Raw genomic sequence first — 17,255 nt, 5'->3', positions numbered from 1 at the left:
ATTTAAAATAAATTTATTAAGTCAATGTATTATAGACAAATTAACAATGAATAAGGGGGTGTTTCAAAAAAATAAAAATCAAAAGATTAATGAATTCTGAAAAATGGCTGAACATTGTTAGGCCATGATACCTAATGCATAGCATTAATAAATGACAAATCAAATGCACTTAATAATTAAAGTTAATATTGTAAAGACGACACCGTATTGCTCTGTTTTGATTAAATAAGTTTATTTTGATCAGTTATATATAGGTGTACAGTATATCCCCGTAGGAGCATCACAGTAAATGTCCTAAATACTTTTTTTTATAATCACACTTGCTCTAAAAAATAAAATCACCTTTTAATTTCTGCTTGACATCAGAAATAGGTGCATCTTTACAGAATTCTTGTATGACAAGAAAATGTGCAATCTGAAATACTCAACTCTCACGATTAAGCAATTAAAATGATGTCATAAAACTGCTCATTAGCATTTTGTTGATAAAATGAACTCGGCCTTACAAATATTAAGCCAGTCGTTCATCCAATCCAGATCACCGTGAGCATTGCCTTTCAACAAACAAATAAACAAATATTCATATAATCATTGACAGCATGTAAAATAACTTTGAAAAGCTAGTAGTCAGGCAGTGAATGGGTAATAATCCCTCAAAGCCAGCACTTACAAAATGCCAGTGTAGAACTATTGAATTAGACAGTAAGAGAAAACCCCCTGATCAGCACATTATTCACACACCCAGTTGCTTGTGCAAAATAAATCAGGTAAAGTAGCAGTTCATTGGTCTAACAAACATGTTGGTACACAATAGATGTACTTTTGTATAAGTGTAAATCATGCTGTGTGTGTGAACCAGTAAAATAATTGGCTCCTATGAAAACAGTTCTCTGAGATCAACAACTGAGAGATTCTTCAAATGGTGACGAGGAGGCTTTTTTTTTTTTTTTTTAAACAAAAACAGAGCTGTACATAATATCTATGACATTGTTTTTCCCTTATTCCATTTATCAGCAAATATCTTGCAAATAAACAAATCAAAAACGTAATAAATACATTGCATCAAAGCAGTTTACATTATATTAAAATATATGCTGCATAATATAGTTTATATTTCTAGTGTTTCTATATATATATAAAACTCATATTTGTAAAAAGAAAGAAAAAGACATGTAAAATAATAATAATAATAATAATAATAATAATAATAATAATAATACAAAAGCTTCATTAAGATAAATTTGCATGTGTAAACACAGAATCACATTCAAAGGCTTTTCACCTGGCATGATGAAAGCGAAAAGGATATGACTGGCAAATAGGGACGGTAATTTCACATGATACGACAAACTTAGATCGTCTTTTTTCCACTTTTTTCCAATCTATAGGCAAAGTGCTTTTCTCAAGATGGGGCACAAGCCTCCACTTATCTATGAGAACAGATTTACATGCGAACGGCTTCAGACGCAGACAGATTTGGTAACACCAATTTGCAAAAACATGACAGTGGTGTGTGTGTGCTGTAAGAAAATCTTGCTAAATATCAGAATATACAAAATATTGCCACTGTCAAAGCTTTCTTTTTTGTTAATGATGAAATCTTCTTTTAAATTGCATATATTACAAACTATATTCTTAAGCGAAACCACACAGTCCAATAACTCGAAAATCAATATTTTTAGCAATTTTACCCTCCAACTTTATCTCTTCATATTTATGACTACTCAGTGAAAAGCAAAGTGCTTTTCTTAGTGTATGCAACATATTCAAATATATGTTTTCTGCTATAAAAAATACCCTCCACAAAATTCACAGATTCCAAAAAAAAAAAAAAGATCAAGCTTAACCTCTGAAAATTGATGGATTGCAGTGTAGATAATTAACTTGGCTGCAATGCACTATGATCATTTCTGCCTCTTTTTTTCCAGTAAAGGGATATGTAAAACTAAATGACCAAGGTAAGTCAACATACAAAGACTTTCATTCTTATGGACTGAGCTTGTGAATCTTATCTGCAGTTAAAATGAAGGTTTGCCTGTCTGGGTGGGTAACCCGGCACTGCGGAAGGAATTCCTCACTGAAAAACACTAGACAAGAGACGATAACCTTGGCTTTGTTCACTTGTTAACATTTTTCAGTGTTTCTGCTCTCTTCTTGGGTGCACTACATGATTTATCCTGGCAGACTCTTCAGTAAAGCTCAGCATGAAAGCATTTACATGTCGTTTCTTCATTATAAAAAGATAATATTAACAATCCAGTGTCCCTTTCAGCTATAGTTAGGAAGCCCCTCCAGATTCATTTGTAAAAACACAGTCAGAGCAAGAAGAGAAAAGACTGATTGATTTCAACGGTCTCAGGTATCATGCGTGGCTGCATGATTTCACTAGCACTGCATTAAAATGGTAAGTGCTAAGAAAAGGAATGGAAAAATACATTTAATAATACACAAAGAAAAATATATTTTTGAAAGAAAAGTGACCAGGGACCAGACCTGTGCCTCGTCCAGATTTCTTAAGGCAGGGCTCACCGTGTAGTTTGTTTTTATTGGGTATTTAATGTGATGTGACTAGTGTGATTCCTACAGTTCTGTGTTTACAGTTTTTTGGGGATTTTGGCGTATTGGTGAGCCCCTCGCTGGCTGTAAGCATCATTGGTACTGGTCCCCATTAGGAATGTGATGCTATGGCACTTGGTGCAGCTCAACAAGCAGCGTGACAGAACGGGAGCATGTGTCCGTGCTGTGTTCAGTAGTATGGCACTGAGAGCGCTAGCGCACCCTCTTCCAAACACCCATGTGGCTCTTTAAATACATCATTAACAGCTGCACAACCAGCTGCTGACTGGCTGACCTCTTGCCAGCTGAAGGTTTCCCAGGGCAAGCATTTCAGAACGGCCTTCACAGAATGGGACGAAAAAACTGAAAAGATAGGATAGCTGTGATTCGAGAGTATATTGAGTGTGCGTATAGTGAGTTAGCTGCGAGTTTTATTCCTTCTGTTTTTCTTCCTCTACTTGTCCATATTTTCACCCCACTTTTGCTTCATTGCTGCAGCCTCTTCTCATTTGGTAACCTGAGGGAATGAAAAAGACAAGGACGGGTCAGTCTCGGTTTGTAGTTGTTGAATAAAACTTGGAGCAATAACATCCTTGTATCTGGCTTCTCAACAGGATGCTTCATTTTGATTATTATAACTCACTACCCACTGAGCCATCTGTCTGGTGCTGCTGGTGAGGTAAACCAAGCCCCATCCTCAAACACACACTGCAACCGGAAGCTTCAGTAAGCTTCGCACAGCTGCCCCACTGACATCACAATATGTGTCTGTCACAAACTTGACAATTATTTTATTCTGACTCATTTAAATATTGTAGAGAGAGGAAAATCAGAGTTTTACAGTAATGTAAGGTGCTATCTGGCTCATGCAACATACTGTAACTAAAAATGTTAAATACTAGAGCATTATGCTCAGATAATCGCATCAGTGACGTTTATGGAGCGTCCAGGGTCTTGTTTGGGATTTGTCTATCATTATGCCACAAATAATCTGGCCTAGAAGCTCCTCTACTCCAGTATATTAAACATTTGTTTTGTTTTTTCATTGTGTGATAACACAAACTCATACTCAGTGAGAATTCAGTAATTATAGACCTCACAGGGGGGTCGTCCTTTCTATTTAAAAATGCAGATTTATGTAATACAGCCCTGTTAATTTCACATGGAGAACACTTTATCTGTGCAGTGCAGACTGCTGTGGTTTGGGTTATTGCAGCTCCAGTGGATCATCAGAGGGCTCTTAGGATTGCTCTCATTGGGACTATATGCTACTACTACTGCAGTTTTCTCCAAAAAGTTATTGATTCACATATTAAATTGATCAGTAAGACATTTAGAATATTCTAAAAGATTGCAAAATTCATCAAAGAATCCTGAAAAAATGGTTAATGGTTTCCACAAAAAATATTAAGCAGCACAAAATGATTCTTGAGCACCAAATAAGCATATTATTTCTCAAGGATCATGTGACACACACGTTTAGAGTAATGGTAGCTGCAAAACTCAGCTTTGCCATCACAGGAACAATTTTACAATATATTAAAACAGAAAATGCTTAATTTAATTATGATATTACACAATGTTACTGTTTTACTGTATTTTTGAACAAATAATTGTAGCCTTTATGACCCTAAGAGACTTAAATGAAATTAAATAAATAAATAAATATTCAGTCTTACCAACCACAATTATTAAACGGTTGCATACATAAATCTCTTATCAGCTCATATTGAATAGAATATGTATCCAATCAATTAAACTGTATATGACCCTGGACCACAAAACCAGCCGTCTTTTTTTTTTTTTTTTTTTTTGAGATTTATACATCATCTGAAAGCTGAATAAATCAGCTTTCCATTAATGTAAGGTGTATGTTTGGATAGGAAAATATTTGGCTGATCATCAAACATCTATTTGAAAATCTGGAATCTGAGGGTGCAAATTTTTCTTTTCCTTTTCTTGTCTTTTCATGTACAAAAAAAACAAAACAAAAAAAAAACCTGGTTATGCGTTCTATACTAGACTAACTGAGACTTGTCATGGCACCTGTATACTGTTGTTGTTCTCTTGTTGACCTGACTGCTTCTATTGTTCTCATTTGTATGTCGCTTTGGATAAAAGCGTCTGCTAAATGATTAAATGTAAATGTACATGTAAATGTAATGATTCTTGGCATAAAAGAAAAATCAATAATTTTGACTCTTACAATTTTTTTTTTTTTTTGTTTGTTTTTTGGGCTATTGCTACAAATAAACCCCAGTAACTTAAGACTAGTTTTGTGGTCCAGGGTCACATATATGGTTGTGGTATCATTTAATTAGAAGATGTTCTCAAAAAACCAGCTTTTTATGTATAAAAACCTCTCCATTTTGTCATTATGCCATTATTTGTCCACTAGATTTAAGCATTCACTATGCAGTATCTCTTTAGAGACAAGCACATCCTTAATTTGTTTTATAATCCAAGGGCAGTGGTCCATTTCTCCATTGCTTTTCATCTCTCATTTGTTCTCTCTAATATCTTCTCATTGCTTTGGTTGCAAGCCCTTCCTGGCTGAAATCTTTGGCCCTAATGTCAGAGTAGTGATTTTTCCCATCCTTCCACTCCCTCTGTCACATCACTGTGCCTCCTCATTATTCCTTTTCTAATAGCGGGTATGTGGGTGTCCGTCTGTTATGTAATGCTGCAGTTTCCTCTCCACTTTGTGCTTTGACTCCTATTGATGAGAGAACTTCTTCCATTTATATATGTGTCTGAGGCAATATGTCTTGCCATCACATGCTCATTTATGCTAATTTATATATCTCTGACTGGCTAACCCTCAAGGCCACGGTTTATGCTGCATCCAACCGGAGATATTTCATTGATTTCTTGTTAAACTGCAGTAATGTAACATTGTTAACGTAATAAAGAGTGGTAGTATTGCTAATTAGAAAGTGGAGGGTGCTGTAGAGGAGTAGGACAGCTAACTTGGGACAGCCTGTCAGCAGAACAAAAATACATGACCACATTTAATGGTTACAATCCACCCTCTCAGTTGAATAGTTGGAGGACTAGTTATTTTTAGTGTACTGCTCTCATTCACATTGTCCTCCACCTAAAGAACTGACAACCAGGGAAGCCTATTTCCTGATGTTGTTAGATGTTTTCCTGCTCTTTCTTTTGATGCTTTGCTGTTCTTTTAGGCCATACAAAGACATGGTAATTATACAAACGAGCTCATAACAGTGAGTGTAAGAGAAAGAGGGGAAGGGGGCATGAACAGAAGCCTGAAGAGGAGATCATCTGCAGGTGAAATAAGCTGGTCACTCAAAAAACTACTCAAAATTTGTATTATAATAAAAAGGTGATGCTACTATGAGGCCAAAGCCAATTTCATAAATTCTATTCTATTTTATTCTATTCTATTCTATTCTATTATGATGCACAAAGACTTCAGTGTGTAAAACATAAGGTAAATAAAGGTTACGTGTGCAGCTCTGGAATTTCATAAAGGTGGTATGTTATTATTTCTCCCCTTACAGTCCAGAATACCTTTCAATAAATAAGCTTTAACCATTGTATTTTCTATTTTGAAAGAACACTAAGATAACAGTTCAAGAGGAAGAAGTGGGTGGGGCGGGCTTTATTGAAGACTTGCAGGAATGTGAGGTCTTACCTTAACTGTGGACGGCAGTTGGGAAAGCTGGCTTACTCTGAAGAAAGAAAAAACATGGAATAATGAGGGAAAAAATTGTGTAGATACAGTATTTGTGCAATGTTTTTCATCATTTGTACACTACACATCAGCAGGATCTCTTAATGGAGGGATTTTCAAACTGGGTTCCTTATTGTCCTTAATGTATTTTGTGGGGTTATCAAAGTAAACTAAAGATATTAATTACAAATGTTAAGACAATTGTTTTAACTCATTTGATGTTGTTTTGCTTGCTTTAAACTGGTTGGAAATTATGAGATTAATCAAAATTATTTTTACAGCTATGCGTTTAAGAAGTAAAAAAAAAAGAAAAGAAAAAAAAAAGATTTGTTCAACTTAAAATACTCCTAGTGTACTAGGCAGAACTTAATGCACCGCAAATATTCTCCAGATAATATGATTTATATGTTACACAATAGTTCATGTTTAGGGGTCCTTGGGTTAAAAAAGTTTGATCGTTTTAATTACAGAGCAAATTCACAACAGCATTAATGAAATATTACTGTTTAGGTGCAAAGCTCTGAGTAAAATGAGGTACAGCAGTGCTTTGATTCAGTGTGACCACAAGTGGTCAGGTTAGTGATGAAAGTTAGTGGGGATCCAGATTCTTAATGCACCAAACATTAATTCTGTGTATAAGTACTTCAGTTCACCTCTTCCATCTCAGCATTTTCACTTCTTTCCTTTTTTGCCCTGTGATAAGAAGTTCCCTTCTTGTAATTTCAGTCACTCTATTACAAATCTCAATGGGGACACTTCACAGGCTGCTAGTGCTTTAATACCCAGTTAAGGGATGATTATATCTACAGTGTGTCCCCATGGACACCATGCCAACTGAAGCCAGGCAGAAAAGGATATGAGACAAATACATGCGTGTGTGTATTTTTGCGTGACTGCCTTGGTGCACAGTGTTTTCCCCTGCACTATAAATGGCTCCCTCACGGCCCAAAACAGCTAACAGCCTAGAAATAAATTACTCTTCAAGCTCAATATATATTCCTCCGCTCCAGTGAATGCCTTTCATTTTGCATGTTGTGTCTATAAATAGAGGAAGACAAACACAAATGCTATATTCATGTAACAAGATATTTGTGAATAAAGAATGAATGGGCTTGATAAAGCACAGTTAAATTATATTTTTAAACTGGACAATGACTTGTAATACAATGCTTATCAAAATCTGTGAGAAGGGTGTTAGGTTAGAGTATTTGTTGGAAAAGTTAAATGTATAATTGCACAGGCTCATAACAACTGGATATAAAGCTGCTGATCTTGGCATGCATGACATAGCAGCTCATTACATAGTATATAGCTACAATTCAGTGGCTGCATTAAAGCAATGGTGAGGTAAAACTCTGGTATAATCTGCAACCAACAGAGCAAGTAAACTGCTTTAAATGTCTTTAAGAATATGCCTTCACTTGTCATATTTAGTCAATTTAAAGGTGAATTTTTTTATTTATCATATTTTAAATTCAATGGCGAATATCATATTTATTTAAAATGTAAAGTTTTTTTATCTTATTCTAAATATTAAAAAAAACTTTTCATCATTTTATTCTAGATTTAAAGGTGAAGATTTATTATCATGTTCTAAATTTAAAGTGCAATTATTTTTTGTTATAATTTATTTTACACTTGAAGTGAAGTTTGCAAAATATGCTCTCTCGTCCCATTATAAAATAAAGAGACAACAATAAGTCATTCATAGGTTTTCCCAAAAGAGCACTGTGGCTCTTTACAGACATTGCTCTGTTTGTATGAGAATCTGACCAGCTTGGCATTGCAACACTGGCTCCACCAATTGTGAAAGTTTTGGGCAGGGCTCTCTGTTTACCTGACCAATAGTAGAAGTGGGAAGTGTTCAGGGAAACTTACTTTAAAATAGTCAGTAATATATTATTCTGTTTGACACAACACCTTTAAACATGGTCACATTATTTTGTGTTGAGATGTTAGGATTGATTTATTTAAGACCAGTGCCTATGGTTTCAAGTGCACTATTTGTATTCCACTACATATGATATATAGCAGGAAAAAAAGCACATTTAACAATCCTGCTGAGTAGCTCTATGTGAAAAATTACTATAATAATTAATCTGCATGTTATAACAGATGGCAAGACGAGAAGAACAGCCAACATCCTGGGCTGTCTCTAAAACCTATCGTGGGACGATCTTCCACAGTAATTCAACATACCACCCTGCCTAAAAATGTCCCCAAGAAGACAGGAAGGAAATCATTTTTGAGTGGCAACACACACAGGAAATCCACTAGATACAAGACGAAAGTGAGACATAAAGTTCGGGTATCATATTTGTCTTTACCTTTTAAGGGAATGGGACTCTTTTATATCTGTTTTAGATCAAGGTCTGTTTTAAAATGGCTATGTTTAAATATACATATATATATATATATATATATATATATATAGGAAAAAGTATGCTATGATGGCTTATGTATGCCATGTTAAAGTGAAATGACATGTTTGGTTAGCTTGAATAGCAAGAGACAACGTTGGGGTTTATTTGATCCTTCGATTCCTCTCATGCCGTCATGACTGTTTTTACTGGACAAAGTCTTGAGAAAACTTCATGAAAGCTAGTTTCATAAAATTACTTAGTTAGCTTGTGTCTGTCTAATGCTAGTCTACTGAAATTACCTTTACTTTGAAATCTCTCCTATAATGGTTAATGATTTGAGTAAGAGAAGGTCTTGATCTATTAAACTGCAGAGTGGCCTCGTTTGAGAATACATCTAGGTCTCTGTCCATCTATCCATCTCGCTTATCCTCACGCATTAACTGTCCACCTGAGGCTATTCACCAGGCACACGAAAATGGCAAAGGCTACCAAAACCACCATGGCAACCACTATTTTCAGGAAATGGGAAATTATAACCCTGTTTAGCAACCCTTGAAAGGGAAGCACCTTGATGTTTTCAGATAGTTGTCAGAATAATGACTTTCAAGTTCAAGTTCAAGTTCAGCTTGAAGGATAATGACTTGAAAGATTGGACTGAATTACTGCTATCAAGGTTATGAGTACAGGCTTAGGCACTCACTGTTTCTCCGCTTTGTCACGATCGTCAAGGAAGAAGAGGGCGGTGGCCAGGAAGAACATCCCCCCCAGAACAATGACAAAGGGGCAGAGCATGAGGGCATAGCCCAAGCTCAGGAACTCCCATAACACTGATGTGGAGTAGCTCTCCTGCAGCGAGTCTGATATCTGCAGGAACACATAGAAACACAAACAACAGAGCACTCATTAGCTAACTCTTAGCAAACATTAATGTAATAATTAACTTATTAATATTGTCTTCAAGAGCTGTGCTGTCAATCAGTTAAAGGGCGAATGGTTAATTATGTAAACTTGTCTTAAGCTATTGGTATCTGTTGAACAGTGAGTCAATATATCTATACAAAGACAATAAACATGAAACTTTCAGGGAGTCATTTAGTTTAGTTTAAATTTTACAAACTTATTTAATTTTGTGCTGTGTGCTCCCTTAGGATTCACTCAGTTAGTAGTCAGCAACTGGTTCTTAATGTTAATAACCACACAATGTATTTCCTATGTGATATTAGCAGGGGAAATCATCATTTTAGAGAGCATTTGATTGTATAAAAATTATACAAAATTTGTAGTGCGGGGCGAGTCAGTAATATTTTTTGTTCCATTTTCCTGAAAAATCATTTTTATATGCCAGCATCTGCTAAAAGTAAATTGTCATCGACAATGAGCACACTAAAGGCCACAAAACTCTAATCTTGATTTCATAAACTCTTTAGAACCAAGCCCACTATTTAAAACAGACCTTTGAACAGAAGACAAGGCTAATATGCAAAAATTTATTGTTCAGGCTATTCTAAAGTAGCATATTATTAGAAAATAAAGCAGAATGTGACATAAAGATACTAACAGCAGCATTAAAAAGATGTTTAGCAGGACTAATGATCTCCTCAGGGTCCATCTGACTCACTTTAGCATAGCTAATCCTTTATTAGCACTAGCGTGTCTGTAAGTCTCGTGGGTGAGGTAAGAATGCTGACTCTAAAAACTGTGAGAGTAGGTGCTGACCGTGAGGTCTCTGTGTCTTTGTACCTACTTAACCATATTTTGGTGACAAATGTGTACCCAGAAGTAATCTAAATCTGACAAAACATAATTTTGGGCATGTCCTCATTTGTAAAACTGGTATAAAATAAAGTAAATAGAGGTTGTTATTGTTTTTATTGTAATAATGCAGGAAGATTAATGTTAGGGTTAGGTTATAGTATCTATAACTAGCTGTATGTAAAAAAAGCTACTACAGAATGTCCCCATTTAGATAGCTAAGCAAATGTGTGTATTTTTGTGTGTGAGCAGACCACACTGCTGTATGTGTGTGTATATGTCAGCCTTCATGATGCCAAACATGAACTATTTCTACTGATAAAAATAGGGCTGAAATTGAACATTTCTGGTGCATGTCTAATGAGGGGGTTTTTTATGCAAAAAAGATGGTAGATTTCAGCTGATAGCCTACTTTTATAGATAATTACACCACCCACTATGCCTGAGGATATTGATTCACACAGGTACTCTGTAAGTTTTTACTTCAGTTAGAGTGAAATGGAGCATTACCAGGTATTTAGGAAATGTTATTCATTCACAGGTCTAGTTAAATGTGTTGTCTGCCTGGCACATTTTCTTACATTTCTTTCCAGCTGTCTTTAGTAAGCTATTGGATGTCAATACAGTCATAACAGCTCTCTTGGTATAATGTTTGGAAAAACTATATTGTCAATGCCATATGTCAAATTTCCTGTGTTTTTTTCTGGCAGATTTCTTTACGACAGAAGTACGTCACAGCCACCATCACACAGCCTTCCAGACCTCCGGAGTGAAATTATCAAGTAGCTGTTGATTCATGACTTGGTCCCACATTCCTGGATTTGACAGGCTAGAATGTCCACACATTTCCTCTGAAGACATACCCGTACTACTAACTTAGAGGTAAGTAGAAGAATATTGTATTCCCAGGAAGCAACCACGTGAACTAACCACAAATGAAACATCACAAAACATGTGGCAGAATTATAACCACACTGTCCAGTGGATATTTTGAGCAGATGGAATGTGATGGGTTTCTTACACAGCGACTTGAGTGAACTTGACCTCTGGTCTTTGGGAAAAGGCCATTCCTGACATTCTTGTCAATAAAAATCTTGTTTTTCTAATCCTACACGTATTTGCTTGTTTCATATTGGGCTAGATTCATTTTAGCACTCTTGGAACTCATAAAAAAAACGCTAGCAGTAGCAAGATTATGGGATTGATTCCCACACAATTTAAATTTACTCATCTAACAGAAACTTTTATCCAATACAAAAGTATAATACAAAGGGAACTTGATAAAATGCATAAAACAAAATAAAAAAGCAATTAATACTTTTACTCAGCATTAAGACACATTAAATTAATTGAAAGTGACAAATAAGACATTTGCAATGTTATAAAAGTTTATGTTCTTCTTTTTTTCATCAAAGAATCTTAAAAAAGTATCACAGTTTCCATGAAAATATTATTCAGCATAACCGTTTTCAACAATGATAATATTGAATGTTTTTTTAAGTATCAAATTAGCTTATAAAACATCTTACACACAGATTTTTTTAACAGTATTGTAGGTCGCTTAGAATAAAAGTGTCTATTAGCTGAGAAAGTGTTTACTACTTATCCCCTTCATTCGATGTACTATCTTAAGAGTGTAACTCATGACATAAGCATCTAAAATAAAACTCATGACATAAGCATCTGCTAGACAGGTGATATATCATATGAAAATTAAATGGCAAATACCAATTGATGGAGAGGTTTAAAAAAAAAAATTATAAACAACATACAGGTAGATTACACAGATTACATGAAGTGTATGAGAGAGACAGATAAAGAGCAAACACACTGCACATGCACTTTGGTTGCAAGAGGTCGAAGGTGACAATGGAATAAGAGAACAATGGTCTGAACCCTGAGTCCTACATGACAGAGGGCTCTGAACCTGTCAAAAGCACTGACAGGAGTTACTGTTTAGCTTGGATCTACTCCAGGAACTCCTGTTCAGAATGCCAGGAATGTCTACAGAAGTCGGAAGTCTAGGAACCACTGTGTGCTTTTTCCGGAGTTAAGAAGAATGATGAATTTATGCTGCGCTGTGATCGGTTTGGCTTTGTTTTCTTAACATGAACAAGAGTGGAAATCGGAAATGGGAAACAGAGCCAGGGTCAACGTACAAAATCATAGAGCACAATGTCACACGGCACAATACGACGTACCTTATTGTTACACAGAATTGTTTTAGAGACTGAAGGGAACACTTGTGGATGAATGTAGCCTTGAATGAGCTGGTAACAGGTATATAAACATGTCTCCTGTGGAAAGGTATTACTGGAAAGACACAGATCAGGACGAGCGGGAAAACCTTTAGAGGGCTTTTGTGTAAATCAGCTATTGTGAACTAGAAGTATTAAACAAGAAAAGAATCAATGAATGTTTTTGTGTAGCTTTCAGAGCTTTTCAGCTTTTGACTTCCTGCTTCTAGCATTATGTTTTTTCAATAACCTGATTCTTCCACAAGATTGTCAATTTAGCGCACTCTGACTTTTGTGGATATTGAAATTTTTTTTGAAAGGCTGTTGGCTTACTTGTATGTGAAAAGATACCTTCTGTGTCTTAGAGTCAGTTTTACATTATTTAGTAAACTGATTTACACAATAATTAAAAAATATACAACAAACACGATTAATGTAACCATTTGAAAGAAAAAAGGATGTATTGTTGGAGTTTTAGGAGCACTGACACCAAAATCTTGCATACCACAGCATGTGACGTCACAGGGTTGGTTTCCTCGCTTGGCCAGTGAAGTAATGTAAGCATTTCTTTAAAATGGTTACATTAATTGTGTTTGGTATCATTTTTCTTTTATAAAAGTGGAAATCGGTTTACTCCAAGACCACCATATAATGCCTGTACATGCCAAGCACTTAATACTGAGTAGTACATACTAGTAGCAAGCAGCACTGCGATTCCCTGCCCTGTGTGTGAGACATTCTTACCAAGCCAATGAGGTAAGGACTCCCAGCATCCCCTAGTAAATGTGAGGTGAAGCCTTGGAAGGCAACAGCAGTGGCTCTTCTGGTTGGTATGACAACAAACTGGAGAGAGAAAGAGGTGATAGCAAAACAACTGTGAGAATTTCACATTAAATCATAATAGGAAAATAAAAGTACCATGAGTGCTCACTTAAGCAGATGCTGTCAGAGCACTTTACACTGACCAAAGCTGACTGGAGTTTAAGTATGCAGTAAGACCTTGACTGACTCGACTTCATGACAGCTTTTCTTGCTAAATCTTTCACCCTCTGTTTACTGCTTCTCTCTTCTCTCTCAGTTTCTCTAACTCACTCGCCTCCTTCAGACAAAACTACTCGAACTGAAAATGTTATTTCGTTTTATTTTCCATGAGTGGCGTTTCCATTAAGCGCAATCAAATGCAGCAATTTTGTCTTGGGCCCCACCCAAGCTATCCCAAACCTCATAGTCATGCATCCCACCATTCAAAATAAGAAACTAGCCTGAGAAGATGACCACTTTTGTTACAGTTAAAAGCTTTAAAGTTTCCACTCAATGCAGCAGATAAATACAGGCTTTCAATACGAACCATTAAAATGTCCGCTGTAATGGCCCAGTTCAAAAAGAGCAGTGTCTCTCCGATGAAAATGCAGATCTGTGAAGAAAGAGAGTGAGGGGAGAAAAATAGAAGAAGAAAGGTCAATTATGTCTCATTTTATTCTTTAAAATAAAAAGTTCCTCTACTTGAAGATAAATACATTCAGATAGCAGGGTTTGCAGTTGGTCAAAGACTCCATTAACTCAGCTCATCTACTAAAAAAAAAAAATATATATATATACACCAGAGTGGAACCTAAAATGTTTGGTGGCTGAAAACATGTTACATTTAACAAGTTATTTTAACAGACTCGCCTTATCCCAGGAGAACAGACTAGCTGACTTGAACATTCCCAAACAAATGAACTGATATCCTTCAGTGTCTGGTCTGGATTTTCAAGGTGCTTATGGCAGATTGAGACACAAGGATTGAATATCTCCACTAATCTTAGTGACTTGACAGAATGTAGATTCTCTTTCCACATCTCTGAGGCCAAAATGCGACTGACTGCAGCTGCTGGGGTCAAACCAGATGGGACGGTGTGAAGAACTGTAGGTTGCAGGGGAATTTGATCGTTCAAGTGGCCGTTCTGACTTTGACAGGGTCTTATGTTGGGCTCAGAGTGATATGTAGAGCAAGTTTATGGGTATAGAACCTTCCATTTATATGCTGGTGTGAAAGAATATCTGAATATAAGGTGAGGAAATTAAAGTGTGAAAGTGTGTGTGTTTGTTCGGACATTTATGAAACTCTGTCCCAAAGTGACTTGAGGCTCAGACAGCGTGACGGATGGACAGACAGGCTAAAACTATAAAGCCCTGCAGGACTCTGGTTAAGGGCTGAAGTATGATCAGACGAGACAGCAACTGTCCTTGCTGGAGCAGACCCTGAAAGAGCTTCAGCGTGCTGTCACATTCTCAGACTGCACATCTGTCACTATCAAATTTTATCCCTCCAAATATTTTCCCTCCTTAAAGTTTAGTACTCCTTGTTTTTTTGTATGCTCCATTTGGATGTAATTATAGAAGCCTCTTGACAAGTGATTGAAAGGGCGCTCATGTCTTTAGTTGGGAGCTGGGTATATTTTTACCCAGAACTGACACTGTAATGTTACCTGTTTTGACAAGATGGCATGAAGGCCAGTGGTCCAAATTATGTGTCATTCAATTCTATAAATACCTATAAAACCTGCCCTGTTGCTCTCAGTAAGACTGACAGGCATACATTTTTTCCATTTCCAAATTTTTCAATTTACTATAAAATGATAAAGCTTAGTTTAACAAGTTTAGTGAGATAACTGTGATTTATATTTAAATGACTTTATACACCAGTTTAAAAAAGTTTTGGGTCAGCACTTTTTTAATGGTTTTAGAAAAGTCTCTTATGCTCACTAAGGCTGCATTTAATTGATCAAAAAATCCATAATAATGTGAAATATTATTACAATTTTAAGTAAATATTTACTATCTTAATATATTTCAAAATGTATTTATTCTGATAAATTTTACACTGAATTTCCAGCAGCCATTACTCCAGACTTCAGTGCATTACTCCAGTTGTGCTGATTAATATTTTTGTGGAAACAGTGATACTTTTTATCACAATTCTTTGAAGTAAAAAAAAAAAACGCCTTTATTTCAAATAGAAATATTTCGTAACATTATCTTGATCAATTTAATACATCTTACTGACTATTAATTTCTTTAAAAAATCTTACTGATCCCAAATTTTTTAACAGTAGTATGCATTTTTTATGGAATGTAATTTTAAAAAAATAATTTTTAAATAACTTTTATTATATTTTATTATAAATTGTTATTATTTCCATGTGCTATTTATTATAGATTGTGTGAATTCAAGTGACCCCAACTAGACACCTGAGCAGCCTGTTCTACCCAGTGTCTGCTTTAGAAATCTTTTAAAAGTCAACAGAACTTTTAACAAAGGCACAAGAGGTTGCAAAACCAGATCAGTTTGAGGGTACAGTTAGTAACCAGTCGTTTATATTTAGGATAAGGTGAATAACAGTGAGCAAGCTTAGAATTTCTCCAGCATAACATGTACTAGGTTGTTTTGTTCATAGGAAAGACAAACAGGCCCTAAAAATACTTTCTCATCAGACTTCTCATCAAAAACACTTAAGAGATTGATTCCCAGTCAGGCTTGACCCATTAGGGAGCACGCTGCATTCAGTTCTGACCTACCTGTTTTTGTTGAAAGAACAAGCACGACCTGGTAGAATTTTTTTTTTCTTACGCAGCATAAGTTTTCCATATCAGTGACTCAGAAATGCCACAGCCCATTGTTTCTTAGCAGTAACTGTGAAAACGGCTCCCTTTTCCTGCCTTACATGCCAATTATACAAGTAGCCTTCACAGCGCCCGTCGCTCTTATTCTTTTAGTGTTGGATTTGGACCTAACAACCCTGCCAAGCATCTATGGCTGTTAAATCTACTGAATGCAACAGATTTGATTTCGTTTAAAGCCTTATATACAACTCTGAATAGAAGTGACCTTATTTGACTGAGAGGACTCATTATAATACAAGGATAGTCAGAAGGGAGTACTAGAGGTATTAAGGCCACAGTGTAAAGCAACCCTTCAGGAGAATCTCAGTGTTTGCACCAAAATTTCATGCCAACTAATATAACAAGAGCTTTTTACATGAAGAATATTGTAACAGATTATAGATATGTAACTTATGGAAGGCAAGTAAAAAAGATATTTATAATACACTGCATAAAATCCTTTTTAAGGAGGAAGGGGAAGTCGTGGCGTAGTGGTTAGACAGTTTGACTCCTAATCCTAGGGTTGTAGGTTTGAGTCTCGGGCCAGCTATACCACGACTGAGGTGCCCTTGAGCAAGGCACTGAACCCCCAATTGCTCCCCGGGTGCCGCAGCATAAATGCCCACTGCTCTCTGTGCCTGTGCATGCATACATGTGACGTGACATTCAGCCAAGTATGGTAATCCATACTCAGAATTTGTGCTCTGCATTTAACCCATCCAATGTGTGTAATGCACTTTGGATGGGTTAAATGCAGAGCACAAATTCTGTATATGCACGCACACGTTCATTTTGAAGTTGGCTACTTACATACGCTCCCACTATGCTCTTCTTGGCCACAACAAAGATTAGGCAGATGAAGATAGCAGAGCCCAGCATGCTGACTGCACACACCAGCGGGTCGGCACGCATCGTCTTCTTTCGGCAGAGCCGCGTGGTCACGGCACCGATCACCACTCCCAACAGTCCTGTCACACAGGTGATGGCTCCGAATATCAAACTGGA

At 36.2% G+C, this 17,255-nt stretch overlaps 1 protein-coding gene across 1 annotated transcript in view; it reads right to left on the bottom strand.

Annotated features, from left to right (window-relative positions):
- Positions 1-212: 212 nt before the first annotated feature.
- The window catches only part of LOC132139689 (sphingosine-1-phosphate transporter SPNS2-like), a 70,854-nt gene continuing 53,811 nt past the window's right edge, over positions 213-17,255 (bottom strand). Inside the window, exons 8-13 of the mRNA XM_059548236.1 lie at positions 17,061-17,250; positions 13,954-14,019; positions 13,350-13,448; positions 9,317-9,480; positions 6,215-6,251; positions 213-3,073 (exon numbers count right to left, since the gene is read on the bottom strand). Coding sequence (XP_059404219.1) covers positions 3,062-3,073; positions 6,215-6,251; positions 9,317-9,480; positions 13,350-13,448; positions 13,954-14,019; positions 17,061-17,250 — 568 coding nt within the window. The 3' untranslated portion in view covers positions 213-3,061. The remainder of the gene's footprint in view (positions 3,074-6,214; positions 6,252-9,316; positions 9,481-13,349; positions 13,449-13,953; positions 14,020-17,060; positions 17,251-17,255) is intronic.

Source organism: Carassius carassius, chromosome 4, assembly GCF_963082965.1.
Source record: "Carassius carassius chromosome 4, fCarCar2.1, whole genome shotgun sequence".
Taxonomy (NCBI): Eukaryota; Metazoa; Chordata; class Actinopteri; order Cypriniformes; family Cyprinidae; genus Carassius; species Carassius carassius.
Note: the sequence above shows the minus strand (reverse complement) of the source record. Positions and strands in the feature narration are given on the sequence as shown.